General features: G+C 51.4%; 1 protein-coding gene across 2 annotated transcripts in view; it reads right to left on the bottom strand.

Annotated features, from left to right (window-relative positions):
- The window catches only part of AMACR (alpha-methylacyl-CoA racemase), a 116,152-nt gene that overhangs the window by 76,648 nt on the left and 19,967 nt on the right, over positions 1-19,537 (bottom strand). For both annotated transcript variants that reach the window (XM_061570875.1, XM_061570874.1), the window contains one exon: positions 14,502-14,688. In XM_061570875.1, coding sequence (XP_061426859.1) covers positions 14,502-14,688 — 187 coding nt within the window. The remainder of the gene's footprint in view (positions 1-14,501; positions 14,689-19,537) is intronic.

Genomic DNA, 19,537 nt, shown 5'->3' on the forward strand with positions numbered 1-19,537 from the left:
ACACACGAACTCCATCATACAACACACGAACTCCACCATACAACACGCGTACTCCACCATACAACGCACGTACTCCACCATACAACACGCGAACTCCACCATACAACACACGCACTCCACCATACAACATGCGTACTCCACCATACAACACGCGTACTCCACCATACAACACACGAACTCCACCATACAACACACGCACTCTACCATATAATACGCGTACTCCACCATACAACACGCGTACTCCACCATACAACACGCGTACTCCACCATACTACACACATACTCCACTGTACTAAACACATACTCCACCATACAACACGCGTACTCCACCATACAACACGCGAACTCCACCATACAACACGCGTACTCCACCATACAACATGCGTACTCCACCATACAACATGCGTTCTCCACCGTAGAACACGCGTACTCCACCGTACTATACACGAACTCCACGTGGACTCCACCGTACTACACGTACTCCACCGTACAACACGCGTACTCCACCATACAACACGCGAACTCCACCATACAACACGCGAACTCCACCATACAACACGCGTACTCCACCGTACAACACGCGTACTCCACCGTACAACACGCATACTCCACCATACAACATGCATACTCCACCATACAACACGCGTACTCCACCATACAACACGCGTACTCCACCGTACTACACACATACTCCACCGTACTAAACACGTACTCCACCATACAACACGCGTACTCCACCGTACAACACGCGTACTGCACCATACAACACGCGTACTCCACCATACAACATGCGTACTCCACCATACAACACGCGTACTCCACCGTAGAACACGCGTACTCCACCGTACTATACACGAACTCCACGTGGACTCCACCGTACTACACACGTACTCCACCGTACAACACGCGTACTCCACCATACAACACGCGAACTCCACCATACAACACGCGAACTCCACCATACAACATGCGTACTCCACCATACAACACGCGTACTCCACCATACAACACGCGAACTCCACCATACAACACGCGCACTCCACCATACAACACGCGTACTCCACCATACAGCACACGTACTCCACCATACAGCACGCGCATTCCACCGTACAACACACGCACTCCACCATACAACACGTGCACTCAACCATACAACACACGAACTCCACCATACAAGACACGCACTCCACCATACAACACACGCACTCCACCGTACAACACGCGTACTCCACCGTACAACACGCGTACTCCACCGTAAAACACGCGTACTCCACCTTACAACACGCGTACTCCACCATACAACACGCGTACTCCACCATACAACACGCGTACTCCACCATACAACACACGCACTCCACCATACAACACGCGTACTCCACCATACAACACGCGTACTCCTCCATACAACAAGCGTACTCCACCATACAATACGCAAACTTCACCATACAACACGCGTACTCCACCATACAATACGCGAACTCCACCATACAACACGCGTACTCCACCATACAACACGCGTACTCCACCGTACAACACACATACTCCACCATACAACACGCGTACTCCACCATACAACACACGTACTCCCCCATACAACACGCGTACTCCACCGTACAACACACGCACTCCACCATACAACATGCGTACTCCACCATAAAACACGCGTACTCCACCATACAACACGCGTACTCCACCGTACAACACACGCACTCCACCATACAACATGCGTACTCCACCATACAACACGCGTACTCCACCATACAACACGCGTACTCCACCGTACTACACACATACTCCACCGTAAAACACACGAACTCCACCGTACAACACGCGTACTCCACCATACAACACACGAACTCCACCGTACAACACACGAACTCCACCATACAACACGCGTACTCCACCATACAACACACGTACTCCACCATACAACACGCGAACTCCACCATACAACACGCGTACTCCACCGTACTACACGCGTAGTCCACCATACAACACACGTACTCCACCATACAACACACGTGTAGTAAGTATTTAGGAGGCTTGGACGACGGGGTCGGAGGCACACTTATTTATTAACACCAACTCGTGCACAGTAACGGGTACACACAGTACTTAAAGGGGTATCGTCCCCTTCACTCGTCTAACAGGGAGACACAACATCTAACGCCGCTAACCTACGCCCGAGTCCTCCACTACGGAGCTAGGGGAGGCTACCTATCCCAGCCCTGGTCAAGCTGGGATCCCGGCACCCTGAGTATCCAGACCGGCTCTTATAAGAACGTAAGTCTGGGCTCTCGGGGCCACGCCACCGGCTTGCGAGCCAGGGGAGCTCCGGGGCCTATTCTAGCTGGTCTTCCGTCTTCGCTGGTTTAAGCTAATACTCGACCTCGAGCCATCCGGCTCACCACCTTTTATAGTACTCGGCCCCCCCGGGAGGGGCCCGTGGGGGATGAGTGCGGACGTCGGTGTGAGCACCTCCTCTGTGTACGGCTCTAACCACGCCCCTTGTGTTTGTTAGCCATCCGTGCCCATGCATAATTACACCTCTACATCACCCCCCCCCCCCCCTGTACAGCTCGCAGCCGTCCCCGGCTGCAACAAAATCAGAATAAAGGTGCTCCCCACCCCAAAACCGTGTGTGCCTCACGTAATTTTAACAAGAACAATGACAACCATAACAACAACAACAAGAGAAAAAAAATAACCCGACGCACCCCCCCCCCGAATAAATACCCCATTCCCCAAAACCAACATATATACACACACTCCGGACGCCTCCCCCCACTGTCCGCAAGGGCCCCCCAACGGCCGACCTCACAATAGTCTGCGCGTTTTGGCGCGCGTTCTCGCGGCGGGCCCGTCACAAGGGCCCGTCCCGGCACGCTCAGTGGCGGTTGTTGACGGTCCGGGTGCGAGAGAGTCTGGCTTCGCAGCCGAGTGACCCCCGACCCCCCCGGAAGGGGTTGGCGGGCGTGGACCCATCACTCCTGTTGCACCTGGAGATGGAACAGTTGATGTCAGGTTAGGCGAGAGCAGCGACGTCGGGGAATCGGCGGACCCCTCACACGTTTGGCCATGCGTGTGTGTGTGTGAACCACGGGGCGGCGCAATGAACGGTTTCAACCTTGAGGGGTGCACGTACCACCGACGCCTCCCCCATTTGACGCGAACACATTGCGGCCGCAAGACCTGTACGACCTCCACGGGCCCCCGCCACGGCCGTACCAACTTTGACGAGGTCTCCAGCGGCACCTGGGGACAGTGCAACCATGCCCGGTCCCCTGGTTTCCATTTGAACACATGTACCCGCCCCAGCCTAAGCCTCTCGTTCGCCTTCTGGCGGAGTTCAGAATTTTGCACGGCCGCTTCCCGCGCCTCAGATAATTTGGCGATGTTAAATTTAACGTGTTCGGACAAGGTAGACTTCGCCTGAGGCGCCGAGAGCTTGAGCTGGGTCGTCACAGGGGGGTTAGCCTCGCGGCCATACATTAAAAAGAAAGGAGAAAATCCGGTGGCCGCGTGGGGAGCCATCCTGTAGGCTTGTAACACACCGGCAATGCGAAGGTCCCAATCTGTCTGGGATTCCGATACCTGCTGGGACAGCATGGACGTGATAGTCCGATGCAGCCGTTCCACCATCCCATCAGTTTGTGGGTGATACGGGGAGGTCTGAATTTTCTCCGTACCCAAGAGGTCGCACACCTCGCGGAGGAGTTTCCCCGAAAAATTCTTACCCTGGTCAGTCAGCAGCCGTTCTGGAGCACCCTTGTCGAGGACATAGCCCTGGACAAAGGCCTCCACGATGGCTGCTGCCGACTGGTTGGCCAGAGGCCAGGCCATAGGCCATCTCGTGAAGTATTCGACCCCTGTCAATAAATACCTATTTCCCCTGGGTGTAGCGGGAAATGGGCCGAGAATATCCAGAGCAACGAGCTCGTTAACCCGGGAAACCTTTATGGACTGCAGCGGAGGGTTGGACCCCCTCGCTGGTGGCTTCCGCTGCGCGCATTGCGTGCACGACCCCAGGAGATCCCCCACGTCCTTTGCCATGCCCGGCCAGAAGAAATCGAGCTGGAGCATGGCAAAGGTCTTGTGAACCCCCAAGTGCAGGAGCCGCTCATGCGCAGCCCATACCACCTTACCCCTCAATGCTGCAGGCACCACGAGCCGTTGGCGGCGGGATTTTCCGTCCCAGTGCATTAAAAGCCCCTGGAACAACCCCCACGAGTCAACGTTTTCCACCCCCGGACCCACCCCCCCGGTGCGACGGCGCAGAGCGAGGAGGGAGGTGTCCTCCATTTGGAGGCGTCCCCACTCCGCAACCGATAACCCCAGCAATGAATCCCTCCCTTCTTGCTCGATAGGACCCGAAGCCGAAGGCGCATCGGCGGCGGCCATGAAGACCGAATCGGTGGTCACGTTCGGGGGCCTACAACGCCTCGAACCCAAGAGGCAGGCGCACTCCGAAGTGGGTGGCAACCGCGACAGGGCGTCAGCGTTCGTGTGGCGGATGCCCTTACGATATGTGGTGACAAAGTCGTAGTCTTGGAGAATCTCCAACCATCGAGACAACTGCCCCGATGGTTGTTGAACCCGCAGGGCGTACTGTAGAGCGGCATGATCTGTACGGACGGTGAAACGCCGACCGTACAGATACGGGCGGTACTGCTGAATGAAATAAACAATTGCCAATAATTCCCGACGGGTAACGCAGTACCGTTGTTCCGCCGGAGACAGTACTCGACTACCGTAAGCCACCACATGCTCTACGCCCCCAATGAGCTGGGACAGCACGCTCCCAATGCCCGTGTTACTTGCGTCTGTATCGAGCAAGAAGGGTTGTGAGAAATCGGGGTAATTCAACGGCGGAGCCACCACCAGGGCATTCCGGAGGGCGCAAAAAGCAGCCTCCTCCTCCGGCCCCCAATGAAACCTGACTCCCTTGGACGTCAAGGCATGCAATGGTTTCGCGATCGTAGCGAAGTCAGCCACAAACCGTCGGTAGTACGACGCGAACCCAATGAAACTCCTGACCTCTCCCACCGAGGTGGGAGTTGGCCAGGAGCTGACGCATTCCGTTTTGGCGGGATCAGTGGATATCCCCGAGCGCCCCACAATGTGACCCAAATACCGCACCGATTCGCGGAGCAAATGGCACTTCTGCGGTTTAAATTTCAAATTGGCAGCCCGCATTTTTAGAAAAACAGCACGCAACCTCTGGAGGTGTTCATCGAATGATTTGCTAAAGACGATGACATCGTCCAAGTAAATTAAACACGAATCCCATTGCAAGCCTGCCAAGACCAGTTCCATTAACCGCTGAAAAGTTGCTGGCGCAGAATGTAAGCCCATCGGCAAGCGGTTAAATTGGAAGAGGCCTTGCGGTGTACGGAAAGCCGTCTTAGGTTTGGATTCGTCATCCAGAGGAAGCTGCCAGAATCCAGAAAGTAAATCCAGGGTGGAAAAGAATCGCGCCCCCGCCAAGGCATCGAGCGACTCATCCATTCGAGGAAGCGGGTACGCATCTGCCACAGAAATTTTGTTCAATCGCCGATAGTCGACACAAAACCGCAGTGAGCCGTCGTGCTTTTTCACCAAAACGATCGGCGCGCCCCACGGGCTGTTGGAAGGGGAAATGATATTGGCGGCTAGCATGTCATCAACGGCCGATTTGACATGATCCTTTTCGGCGGGACTCAACCGAAAGGGATTTTGGCGGATTGGCGCGCTGTCACCCGTGTCAATATGGTGTCGCAGCAATTTAGTACAACCAATATCAAATTTGTGTTGACTGAAAACGTCGGCAAATTCGTTCAGGAGAACTCGCAGCTGCGCACGCTGCGAGTCGGACAGGTCCTCTGATCCCGCGCAAAACTGTGATGACGGATGGCATCCAGCCATCCGTCATCACAGTCTGAATGCGGTTGCGACGGAGGATCGGTGCTTACCTGACCCACGAGTGGTTCCTCATAGGGTACCGGCGTTGCGTGTGCAAGCACGGTCCCTTGAGGAACCACGGCCGTTCGCGATCCTACATTAAGGACTGCAATGAAGGGGTCCCCATCCCCTTTCACCATGGTCTGAGCCGCTAGCAAATCGGGTCCATTGACCCCGGCCCGAGATGGTCCCAACAAGACCCCCCGATCCGCAACCCTTTCGGCAAACGGCCGACGCAACCTAAGAGGGACGAGCATCTGAGCCCCCGGGGGTACACGCACAGTTTTTGTCACGAGCGCCTGCACGGTCGCAAACGCCCGACGCTCCGTGGCGGGGGAAGACAAAAATGTAACACGTCGGCCCGACGGGAGCTCGATGCACCCCTGGTCAATCAAGATACGAATGGGCATTTTGGCCAAGAAATCTGTCCCCAACAGGCACGGAACCGCCAGTGAGGAGGAAACCAAAACAGGCCCGGATAATTTAATGTCTCCAATGCAAATTCTGGCGCGGATTTGCCCAAAGATGCCCAGCGAGCCCCCGTTAGCAGCATAGCATGGCACGTCAACGGGGAGCAAGGGACGACTTTGAACGGGAAGGATGTTATAAATCAAATCAGATATAATGGTCGCCGATGCCCCTGTGTCAATTAAAATCCGCACCTCTACCCCATCAATATGACCGACCACGACCGACGATCCCGCCGACGCTGCAACGACACGATGGGCGAGCTCCGACCACTGACCCAGTTGGAGCGCTCGCCGCATTTCAGAACAATCTGACGCAACGGCCGTCGATTTGCGAGCCCTGTTCGTTTCAGCGCGTGAGTGTGTGTCGGATGTGTGCATGGGCCAAACGTGTGAGGTGCCACGACTCGCCGTATTTCTCTGCTGGAGCTTGGGTGGAGACGGCGGGGCGTCCTGACGAGGTGTCGCCCCGCGCTGACGGGGAGCCCGGCATCCTGACGCAACGTGGCCTTGAAGGCCACAGTTGTAGCACCGTGTGAGCGCCCCAGATGGCCTGGGCTGCTCCTGGCGGCTCGGTCCGTTCCGAGCCTGTGGTGCCGCCGATCTCCATTCCCCCCGCCGCTCCACCCCGCAGACCCCCTCCGATGGGAGGGTGGTGGCCGCCATGGCATGGCCGGCCACCCCCTTGGCGGCCTTGCGACGCAGGGACCGCAAGCCCCCGTGGATGTGGCACGCGACCAGCAAGGACGACATCTCTGCGTCGTCTTGAGCCAAGACGGCGACATCCAGCTCATCAGCGAGTAGCAGCAGCTTTTCAGCCACCATAGCGTCCACCTCCTCCTCGTCCATCCGCGGGAAAGCTGCCTTTGCCAGGGCCAGGAGAGCCGTCCGGAAGGCCAGGGGCGATTCGTTGGCGCCCCGATGACGATCGTGGAATAGCTGCCTGCAGTCCGAAGGCGGGCCATAGACAGCTGACAGCAGCTGCAGCGCCAAGTGCAGCGTGGCACGCTTTTCCTTAGGCGCCGAGGTGAGAGTAGCCAGGGCGTCGTTGTCCAGCATCGCCGGCAGCGCGCGTAGTGCTTCGGCGTCCGTCCAGTTCGCCATCTCCTGATGAGCGATGAACCGCCTTTTGAAGCCGCCCCAGTCTCCGTCCGCGCCCACGAATTCTTTGAGAGGCGGCAGACGCTGCTGTAACGCGACGTCCGTGGCTGCGGATCGCGCTCCGTCGTTCCCAGCAAACGTTACAGTGAGGGCGGGCTGCGAGCATGGCATCGCCGGTCGCTCCGTTGTTGACGCGCTGGCCGGTGTTGATGATGTCACGGCTTGTGCTTGGCCCTCAGCAGTCATCTGACGCGGGCCGGCCCCGCCCTCTGCTCGCACTGTAGTGATGGCGGGAAATTTAACCGCGAGCCGCGTCGGGGTGGCGGGAAATGTGGCCGCGCGTCGGCTGCTGTCGTCGTCCCGCGCAGCCCCTCCAGCCCCCAGCCGCGTGATCTCTTCCAACGCGGCGGCCGCAGCGTAGAGCAGCTCCGCCAGGCGGGAGTGAGCCAGCCGAAGTCCCTCGGCCGACGCATCCCCCCCTTCCTGTCGTAGCAGCGCGGGTGTACTCGGCCCCGGCTGCTCCGATCCGACCTCGGCCATCTCTGGTGGTGATTCAGCCGTGGTGTCTTCCATCTCCGAATCCCTGGTACGTGTCGTCCCTCGTGTGTCCATCGTTGAACGTTTACTTCTGACGCCAGATGTAGTAAGTATTTAGGAGGCTTGGACGACGGGGTCGGAGGCACACTTATTTATTAACACCAACTCGTGCACAGTAACGGGTACACACAGTACTTAAAGGGGTATCGTCCCCTTCACTCGTCTAACAGGGAGACACAACATCTAACCCCGCTAACCTACGCCCGAGTCCTCCACTACGGAGCTAGGGGAGGCTACCTATCCCAGCCCTGGTCAAGCTGGGATCCCGGCACCCTGAGTATCCAGACCGGCTCTTATAAGAACGTCAGTCTGGGCTCTCGGGGCCACGCCACCGGCTTGCCCTGGTCGGCCCTGACAAGGACAGCGAGCCAGGGGAGCTCCGGGGCCTATTCTAGCTGGTCTTCCGTCTTCGCTGGTTTAAGCTAATACCCGACCTCGAGCCCTCCGGCTCACCACCTTTTATAATACTCGGCCCCCCCGGGAGGGGCCCGTGGGGGATGAGTGCGGACGTTGGTGTGAGCACCTCCTCTGTGTACGGCTCTAACCACGCCCCTTGTGTTTGTTAGCCATCCGTGCCCATGCATAATTACACCTCTACACACGCACTCCACCATACAACACGCGCACTCCACCATACAACATGCGATACTCCACCATACAACACGCGTACTCCACCATACAACATGCGTACTCCACCGTACAACACACGTACTCCACCATACAACACGCGTACTCCACCATACAACATGCGTACTCCACCATACAACACGCGTACTCCAACGTACAACACGCGTACTCCACCGTACTACACACGGACTCCACGTGGACTCCACCGTACTACACACGCACTCCACCGTGCAACACGCGACTCCACCGTACAACATGCAGACTCCGTAAATACCAGCGGACTCCGCACGACACGCAGACTCCGTATGACACGCGGACTCCACCGTGCCCACTTTGAGCCGGAGACGGATTCCAGGGAATCTAACTAGGGAAGTAGTTATTTTCAGAAAGAGTTTAATTTGTTTAACCAGGTGCGAACTCAAGAGAACTCCATGTGTGTAAAGAGTGGCAACCGTTTATAGCATGAGGGGAAACGTGACCGGAATAATGGAGGAGTATGATTCTTAGCCTGTCTAAGAATCATATTCCGGCTAACATTAAGACTGTCGAAACCGCTACAAGCTAAATCAAATATATGTCACAACAGCATGCATTGAAATACGTACAAATAGACCAAATGTGCAACGAAAATGAATCAACTTTTAAATGAGAGCAGAACACGGGACAACACCATAATAGGCAGCTTCAAGCGTGAAGGTAGGAAACAGGTGCAGAGATAAGAGGCTCTGGCACCTCGGAGGGACATGAGAGGGGAGGATGCCTATTAGAGTTCAAAGCCAGAAGGCACATGGTGATAATGAACAACGTTATTCAAAAGTAATAAGATTGGAGAATATGTAAAATGTTTATTTTCGAACATAATTATGTTTCTTTACTGATGAAAGCCTCATGAAAGACTCTCTGGGAGGAAACCGGAAAACCAGGGGAAAACCACACAGACTAAGGGGAGGACATACAAACTCTACGAAAAAAAACTGCTGAAGTAGGAAATCGAACCCAGACCCTTATTGCTGCGAGCCGTGAGTGTTACCACTGCACTGGCACCCTTGAGATATTGAGTTAAAAAAATTAGTCCCAATGAGAAAATTTTAAATTGACTCGATTCTGATGGACAAACCCCAGATTGTCAGAGATGTCTCCTCCCTTCATAAAACTCGAAACGGGAAGGGTGCGATGTAAGTTACAATTCAACATTGCCAAGGAGAGGGCAGAGCTAATCACGGGCAACATCAAGACCGTTAACATGAAAAACAAAGTGCAGGAGTTAGAATAATTTACACTTACTCTAAGCAATAGACTGAAAGCCATAAAGAAGCAAAATTATTACATCGAAGTAAAAATATATATATTTAGTCATACTGCTACATTAGCAGTGGTGCCCAGGCACAATAGACCTTCTTCATTTACGTGCCATGAAGAAGGTCCATTGCCTGAAATGTCTACCATTTCCTTCTCAGGCCAGGGTGTTCTTGACAAATGTGCTGAGTTGTTTGAATAATTCAATGGCAGCACCCAAATGAATGCGTTAACTTATAGTGTAGTGAACTGAGAGTGGGAGGGAGAGCAAATCATCGCGAACAAGCTACCTTGAGATCACGGCCATGCTACACGTGGCCAGTTGGTGGATCACACGACTCGGCAAAGCTCAGACTACCCAACGGCGTCGAGGTCGCCATCTCCTGGCTCACCAGAGCATGATGGCGGTGCGGTCAGTTGAGATCCTAGTGTAATGAGGCTATATCCGGCTCACTGACGTATCACAACTCGTCATGGTGATTGGCTCTGCCGGTCCTGGTTTACAGCCAATGTGGGGAAGCCTGGGGGCCCTGACGTGATGGAAAGGTGACAGCTATAAGGATTGGTTTTGCTGGCTTTGGCCTCAGCCAATGGGGAGATGAGTCAGGGGCGTGGTCCCGGGAGCTGACGATGGATCCTGGAAGATTTGATGCAGGCTAACGAGGATTGGCGGAAACATACCACGTGACCCGGGTATTAAATAGGGGTGGAGACGGACGACACGTGGTCAGAACGGGAACGGACAGAGGGGGGAGGCCACGCGGGAGCGGGGCTCCGAGTTGCCACGTGGCAGTGCGTCTCTCTCTCTATATCTGTCCCTCTCATGCTGCCTATCAGCCAATGGGGGGAAGCCTGGGGGCATGGCCCTGTCAGCAGCATGGAGTAAACTGTAAGATAAGTTGAATAAAAGACGAAATCCAGAAGTTGCCTCAACGAGCTTTATTACACTAGGATGGAATGCACATTAATTTCCATCGGTAGTCCATCTGTAGAGGAGATTGAGTGTGACCTCATCCTGGCACGCGTGGTTTTCTCCATGTGTTCTGGTTTTCTAAAACAAATAAACGAAATAAAGATTCCCCATATAGACTTCAAAGACTGTTGGGGCAAATGCTATTAGCGAGCACCAATGAAGGCCGGCACAGCACAGGGGGTGGGTGACCAGCACCACACCCAGCCGTCTTTATTGCTCGAGTGGCAATGTTTACACACTGCACCAGGTACTCATTTGAGGCCGAGTCGAGCTACGGGAAGCCCAAGACCGGGTCAGATAATCATCACTGGTGTTGGCCATGAGTGGGAATCGAACCCGGGTCGTCGAGCTCGTGCGGCACGCTAACCGCTACACGACCACCCCGCACAACGAACACCTGTGGAAAGCGGTGTTCATTATTAATGGAGTTGGCCAAACACATCAAAATAAGACCACAGAGCTTGGGCAACTGCTGGTAGCTCCGGTTCTGGCCACCTTCCCACTTGTCTGTGGTTTTCCCTGCTCATCTGTGCAAAAATTGCGCTGCGTTAAAAATTGCGCAGTGTTTTTGAGATGCGATTTTCATGATTGATGCTGCTATATACGTACAAATTTTGATTAAAAAAACCATCATGAACGAATACAGACAAACTATATCGAAGATGCACAATTGTGTAAAACCATTCTGGAAATAATGGTAATGTAAATTATCGCACAAACACATGCGTGATTGCAGGTGTCATAAATGATGGGTCAAAGAAAGCACTACTTCGATAATTGAATATTTACTAACGGTGGCCTTTAGCAAAACGGACCATCTCGCGAGGTATGTCAGAGAATCAAGCAATCTCATGCAGATATTTTCTCATTCACAGCATGAACAAACTGGAACGCTCCTGTACCAGATTGGAATAAGTGTGGAAATGATCAAACGAGGAGGGCCAGCTGTTTTAACTAAATTCGCAGACATTTATTCAAGGAAGAGACATAAATTAACTCCCTCTATCGTGCAATGGCATGTCAATAATTATTTTATTCAACACAACACTGACTTGAAGATGCAAAAAATGGAAATGATTTCCTGCCTCAAGTGAGCACTGAGGCATCGGTGCTCATCTCCTCTTTACAGCGCTGCAGAGCCAACGGAAGAAACTCCACATTCCTATGGCGGCGGCGGGTCCCTCCGTAGGACCACTGTTGGCTATCCCACTAAATGTCACTCGTTTCTTTGGCCCCGAAGGGACGACACTGGAGGGATAAGTCAAGACCCAATTCGGAGTTGAACTCTCGACCTTCCAATTGCGAGCTGCACGCTACACCCCTGAGCCGTCATGGGGCCAGAGCGCCGTCTTCACTTACCACTGAAATAGGCCTTGACCAACTCTTTAGTTTGGTCGATTGCTCTGGTTTTGTTTTTGTTTCCTACTTTTCTTGCATTATGCATTGGGATCCTAGGGTGGAATGCGCATTATACATTTCAATTATTATTTTTAACATAATTAAGGATAGCCTATTTTCACGAATTAAAATATTTACCTAATTACACGAATGAACCCTGTAAAGTACGTAAAAACAATCTGCGATCAACTATTATTACACTAATTAACCCTGTAAGTTACAACCAATCAATATGCAATCAACTCCAATATCCGGTTAACCTGCAGGGGTGGTGTGATGACGTCATGGCCGGTCTGATGACGTAAATGAGACCTACTTAAGGACCCAGGTCAATTAAGTCGCAGGCAATCACTTGAGTCCTGCCTTTTTGCGAATATCTGAAGATGCCGGTTCTGATCTCCAGTGAAACGTCGTACAAATGAGGTAATTTTAAAACAAGCAACGGATCGCACTCCCGCAGGCAGAGTTTATTGCTCGTGCCAGATCCTAAGTCTACTAACGCTGCTAATCCTCAATAAATGTTACGTTGCGTTCCTCAGAAAGTCGGCAAAGTGAGTGCGAAACAACGTACATCGGGGCGACGTATATAGGGGGACCCCTGTAATTTATTTCATTTGACAAATGTAGACCATGACACCGGCACAACATGGTTAACATCCACCGAGTAGCCGGTGGCGTGCAATTACGGCTAGTACACCTGCAGCAATAATCACAGCGACCTGCCGGGTTCGAAACCACATACCGCTGCAACACGCAGCCAACGCACCACTGCTGGGCCGTGATGATGTCACAGCCCCAAAACTAGTGGGCGATTAACGAGATGGTAATCGTGTCAGCGAGTGATTACCATCTTGTTTTGTGTTTTTAATTTGTCGCGCTCGTGTTTCAAATGGTGGACGCCGCTCCCGAGCACTTTTCAGTCACAGTTTCTGCATCCCCTTTTTTTCCCCCCCGCGCTCCATTGACGCTGTTTAATTGAGAGCATCGTGACTTCTCCATGAGGCGCGACCTTAGCGGGAGGTTTAACCACGGCGGGTTGGGGAGTGCCAAAACCCTGGCAGCGGGGGCGGCTGGCACATAACCTACGTATCACACACGGCCATACAAAGCACGCTGACACGTTCCAATTAGACGCGGGCGCCGACTGCATCGCTCCTTCGCTCGCTATATTCTCGGTCCTCCTCCTTCACACGCACAATCGGGGCGTAGGGTTCGCCGCTGGCTCTGCGCTCCCCCGTGGCTTCCTGCAAAACCCGATTCGCCTGGTCTGACTCGCACGCGTTCTCGTCCCACTTGTGAGCGTGCCCCCGGGGGACCCAGAGACCTCTCTCCCACGAGGAATTTCGCCAGGAATTTAAATGAGTCAATAAATTGCCTCCGTCGAGGCACACAGCCAAGGGGGGGTGGCGGCGGGTGAGAAATCTGTACAATTTTCAAGAGCTGATTTCGCCAGGCAGATGCTCTTGATTTCCCTGCATAAAAATGCTGTCTTTTTTTACATCTATAATGATGCCCTGACAAATCCTCCGAGCTCTCAGTTGAGTTCCATGGACACAAGTGCTGGGCTACTGCACATGGCTGGCGCGGCCACCTCCGATAACAGTGCAGGATTAAGGAGTCGCGTGATTGTAACTGCACTGCAGTCATTGCCCCAATACACATTTTTGCAGGAGGTACAAATGGAATGGGAGCCTTTGGCCAAATCACCCGGATTGCACTCAATCGCATCAAAATATCAGAAGCTAAGCTGGGGTGAAGCCTGGTTAGTTCTTGGCTGGGTGAACACCGTGTATAAAATGGGTGTTAAAGGATGTTGCATGGGACAGTGCATAAAATACATTGGTGTACTGTACTCCAACATATATGCTCCCCACCTTCACCATCCCACATTGAGCAACATACTGAAGTATGGTAATTGAACCCCCAAGACCCGCACGGCATGGGGAGGCCCTCAATACAGCAGTGGATTGGCATAACGGCTGCAAACGTACACAAGTAAACATGTATATGCGCACAAATAAATTCCGTTGCTTTTGAAATGCAATACAAAAGAAGTAGTTCTAGTAGTGCCGGACTTCCGAGGATTTCTAAACACGGCAGACCTTTGAGGAGGGCGGAGTAGAACTGAGGCTCGATGGCCCCGACCGCCACATACTGCCCGTCGGCCGTGCGGTACGTGTCGTAGAAGGGTGCCCCGGTGTCCAGCATGTTCTCTCCGCGAGGCCGGGCCCACAGGCCCGCGGGCCGTGTGCGCCACACGAATGAGCCCACATAGGCCGCCCCCTCCACCTGCCCGGGAGCGCAAAGTAGACAGGAGGTGAGGTGAGACAGCAGCCCCCAAGCGACGTCGTCCCAGTGACCGACTTGGGAGAGATTTATCAGAATCAAAATATGTATTTATACTGGGGGATTCCGATGAGCTATGTAGCTAGTTTTCACAGATGTCAAGGTGGGGCGGGTCAGAGCGCTACAACAAGCAATACAAAAACACGACAGGAGTGCAAAATATAGGAAAGGTAAACAAATTGCTTAAAAAATATATAAAAATAAACTATTTTTATCTTTCCAGGCAAAGCCCACCGAACCATTAGCTTATTTTTCAGAAGTGACCTGCCCATAAATGATAGCGCAACGAGATCGCTTACCATATTGGAATTTACAGCAGCAAAATCATCCAAATAATATATCTCCTTCCACTGTACAATCGAGGCCATGGTGATGTGGCTCAGAAGGCGCCAGGTTGTTTTCCCACTGCAGGACATGAGCCTGTGCTGCTGACATTACTTGCAATAAACGAGTCGAGTCGCGTGCAGATAGTGATATGTATAACGGAAATTATTAACCCCGCCCCTGGCCCTGCTTGGCCCCCAGCCAGAATCCGATGGGAGGCCAGGGTTTCACGGTTTAGTTCTGGCTTGGCTGGGCAAATAGCCGATGGAAAACCACCTGTACTCTGAAGGCCCCTCATGTAGCTAGAGCTTAGGGGATCACATTATGAGGGGCCTTTAAATATACAAAAAAATATCTGATATGAAGTGTCAAGTTTTACATAATCGGTTGAAAAATAAAAGAGACGAGGAAAAAAGACTCTCTAAAATGTTTTTTTTCATTCCGATATGACAAAAATATAGAGGTATTCTTCGATGGGGCCTCTTAAGCTTGACATAGCTTAGGGCCCCCAGCAATGTCATAATCCGGTCCTGGTTGCATCTCTCTACAACAGGGGTGGCCAACCTGTAACAGATCAAGAGCCAAAAATTACCCATGAGTTCTGCAAAGAGCCAAGTGTATTTCTATTGACAGATTTCGGCACAGCACGGGGGACATTCATTATTCTTTGCTACTGTGAAAGCGTGTTCTATGTTATGCCCTTTAAAAAGAACTGCATGTGGTGGATTAAAGAGCCGCATGTGGGTCGGAAGACGCCCAGTTGGCTACTGCTGCTCTACAAGAAGACAGAGCAGCCAAGGGGGCAGGACACTTGGCACCCCTCACGTCACATGCAAAAGGTGTGGGTGGCCTGCCGTTCCATTACCAGTTTTTCCATAATACTTGTTCTTCGGCCAGAAATGCATCCTGCCCAAGAAGACTTATTTTCTTAAACAGCCAATATCAAGCATCTAATTTCATTTGTTCCCGATCTATGCACTCCGTCTTCATGTCTCTCAGTGCAATTCCCAGCGTGCACCTTTCCAAGTGTCTTTGTACACTGTTCATCTCCTATTCCATTTTCTTTGCGAGTGTCCTTTTTCTGGTTCAAATGGAATTGCGGTAACATGCACTGATTACTTTTTCATGTAAATTGCCTTTTGACAGCCTAAAAATGTGTAGGTTATCATGGTATTTTATATTCATTATTTTTTCCCAGAATCTGATTGATAGATGCATGCCTGAAGACGTCATATCAAACAATGAATGGGAGCATGATAGCAGTTGATTGACTGTTCACAAAAGATTGCCATTTGGTAGAAAGACGGAAGCATTACACATGATTGGGACGACATTAGTGTATAATGTAATATGGATCTTTGTAGCAAAACTCATGAATATGAATTATACACACTTTGTAATGCTTACCTAATAAGACTGAAAGTTTGTTTGAATTAGCTGTCCATCCATACATCTCTCTGTTCTGCGCTCCGTTTGTCTGTCCGTCCATAACAACATAACTCCCGTGTAGGTGATACAATATGAACCAAAACTTAAAATAACGTTGCGTTGCTACAGTGAGGGAAAAAAAGTATTTGATCCCCTGCTGATTTTGTACGTTTGCCCACTGACAAAAACATGATCAGTCTATAATTTTAATGGTAGGTTTATTTGAACAGTGAAAGACAGAATAACAACAACAAAATCCAGAAAAACGCATGTCAAAAATGTTATAAATTGATTTGCATTTTAATGAGGGAAATAAGTATTTGACCCCTCTGCAAGACATGACTTAGTACTTGGTGGCAAAACCCTTGTTGGCAATCACAGAGGTCAGACGTTTCTTGTAGTTGGCCACCAGGTTTGCACACATCTCAGGAGGGATTTTGTCCCACTCCTCTTTGCAGATATTCTCCAAGTCATTAAGGTTTCGAGGCTGACGTTTGGCAACTCGAACCTTCAGCTCCCTCCACAGATTTTCTATGGGATTAAGGTCTGGAGACTGGCTAGGCCACTCCAGGACCTTAATGTGCTTCTTCTTGAGCCACTCCTTTGTTGCCTTGGCCGTGTGTTTTTGGTCATTGTCATGCTGGAATACCCATCCACGACCCATTTTCAATGCCCTGGCTGAGGAAAGGAGGTTCTCACCCAAGATTTGACGGTACATGGCCCCGTCCATCGTCCCTTTGATGCGGTGAAGTTGTCCTGTCCCCTTAGCAGAAAAACACCCCCAAAGCATAATGTTTCCACCTCCATGTTTGACGGTGGGGATGGTGTTCTTGGGGTCATAGGCAGCATTCCACCTCCTCCTCCAAACACGGCGAGTTGAGTTGATGCCAAATAGCTCCATTTTGGTCTCATCTGACCACAACACTTTCACCCAGTTGTCCTCTGAATCATTCAGATGTTCATTGGCAAACTTCAGACGGGCATGTATATGTGCTTTCTTGAGCAGGGGGACCTTGCGGGCGCTGCAGGATATCAGTCCTTCACAGCGTAGTGTGTTACCAACTGTTTTCTTGGTGACTATGGTCCCAGCTGCCTTGAGATCATTGACAAGATCCTCCCGTGTAGTTCTGGGCTGATTCCTCACCGTTCTCATGATCATTGCAACTCCACGAGGTGAGATCTTGCATGGAGCCCCATGCTGAGGAAGATTGACAGTTATTTTGTCTATCTTCCATTTGCGAATAATCGCACCAACTGTTGTCACCTTCTCACCAAGCTGCTTGGCGATGGTCTTGTAGCCCATTCCAGCCTTGTGTATGTCTACAACCTTGTCCATGACATCCTTGGAGAGCTTTTTAGTCTTGGCCATTGTGGAGAGTTTGGAATCTGATTGTTAATTGCTTCTGTGAACAGGTGTCTTAAATACAGGTAACAAGCTGAGATTAGGAGCACTCCCTTTAAGAGTGTGCTCCTAATCTCAGCTCGTTACCTGTATAAAAGACACCTGGAAGCCAGAAATCTTTCTGATTAAGAGGGGTTCAAATACTTATTTCCCTCATTAAATGCAAATCAACTTATAACATTTTTGACATGCGTTTTTCTGGATTTTTGTTGTTATTCTGTCTCTCACTGTTCAAATAAACCTACCATTAAAATTATTGACTGATCATTTCTTTGTCAGTGGGCAAACGTACAAAATCAGCAGGGGATCAAATACTTTTTTCCCTCACTGTATTTGGGACTTACTTCATTAAAAACTGGCCACATTGCTAAAAAAGGCTTGGTTTACTCACACCGATAGCAGAGCGGTGGTGGCTACGCACACCTGTAATCCAGCACTGTGCAGGCAGCAAGGATTGGTAGATGACATAAATATTGCAAACCTCCCTTCTTGTGGTCATTGAGGTGCCATACCCTGCCTCGCGTAGGGGCCACTCTTGTAGAGTGTTGCACCCACGCACAGTGGGTTTTCTCGGGGTGCTGCAGTTTCCTCCCACATGTGTCGTGGGTTACATTCAGGCGCACACTGGAACTTTGGAGGCAACACTATTTATTAGCTAAACACAATGGGTAACTCTTAACATTAACAGGATAACGACATAGGGTGGTAACCACCGTTCCTAACTTAGCTAACACACGGGGATACTACATTACTGGACCGGAGACCGAGGATCGTAGATGGTGGCTTCATCCCAGAGTTGACCCAGCAGAACAGCCCAGCTCTCTGTCCACACCCCGCCCCAGGCCACACCCCCCTTTCCGATCCTTCGGGAAGGCCCGAGCCGCCAACCACGTGACCCCCTGGGGCCCCTGGTGTCACGGTCTGACACGACCTCCGTGACATCCGCCTACAGCCCCCATACCGAGCCAACACAGTAGTGTCGTTCTACTACACTACACATGTATAAACACTCATTAACTGGCTGCAAACATCTTAATATATAGAGAACCGAAGAGCTTGGTAAATTGTTGGTGGCGCCGGCTCACCGTCTCTATGCTACCTACCAGCTTGTCTGTGGTTCTTCGGCGATTGTGATGCAATTTGAATGAACAGCGCAAATATACAAAACTAAACATGATCATCCATAATACAGGTTTTTTGGGTTCAATCGCGTAAATATATAAATGTCATTAAACCCGCCATCACCCGACACAGCCAATCAGGAAGGTTTGTCACGTGAACAGAACATGCCTATTTGTTACTAGTACAGCACACCGGTGTGTTGGAGAGCAAAGCCACAACATTTACAATGAGTATGACGTTTCGCCGTCGAGATAAACATTTACAATCAGATTGTAAATGTTGTGGCTTTGCTCTCCAACACACCGGTGTGCTATACTCGTGTAGTGTCAACGATTCAGAGACAGAGTTTCTAGGAGGCACTTTCTTTATTAACAAATATCACGGTCTCATCCGCACACTCTCCATAGTAGCTCAGCCTGTACATAACACTAGCCGTCTAACACTGACAGTGTTGACTGAGATAGCCAACTGCTATCCTTCGTAGCGCAATATCTAGCGAAGGCGTTTAGCGACGAT

Source organism: Lethenteron reissneri, chromosome 46 (assembly GCF_015708825.2).
Source record: "Lethenteron reissneri isolate LAM-NWPU_2019-01 chromosome 46, ASM1570882v1, whole genome shotgun sequence".
Taxonomy (NCBI): Eukaryota; Metazoa; Chordata; class Hyperoartia; order Petromyzontiformes; family Petromyzontidae; genus Lethenteron; species Lethenteron reissneri.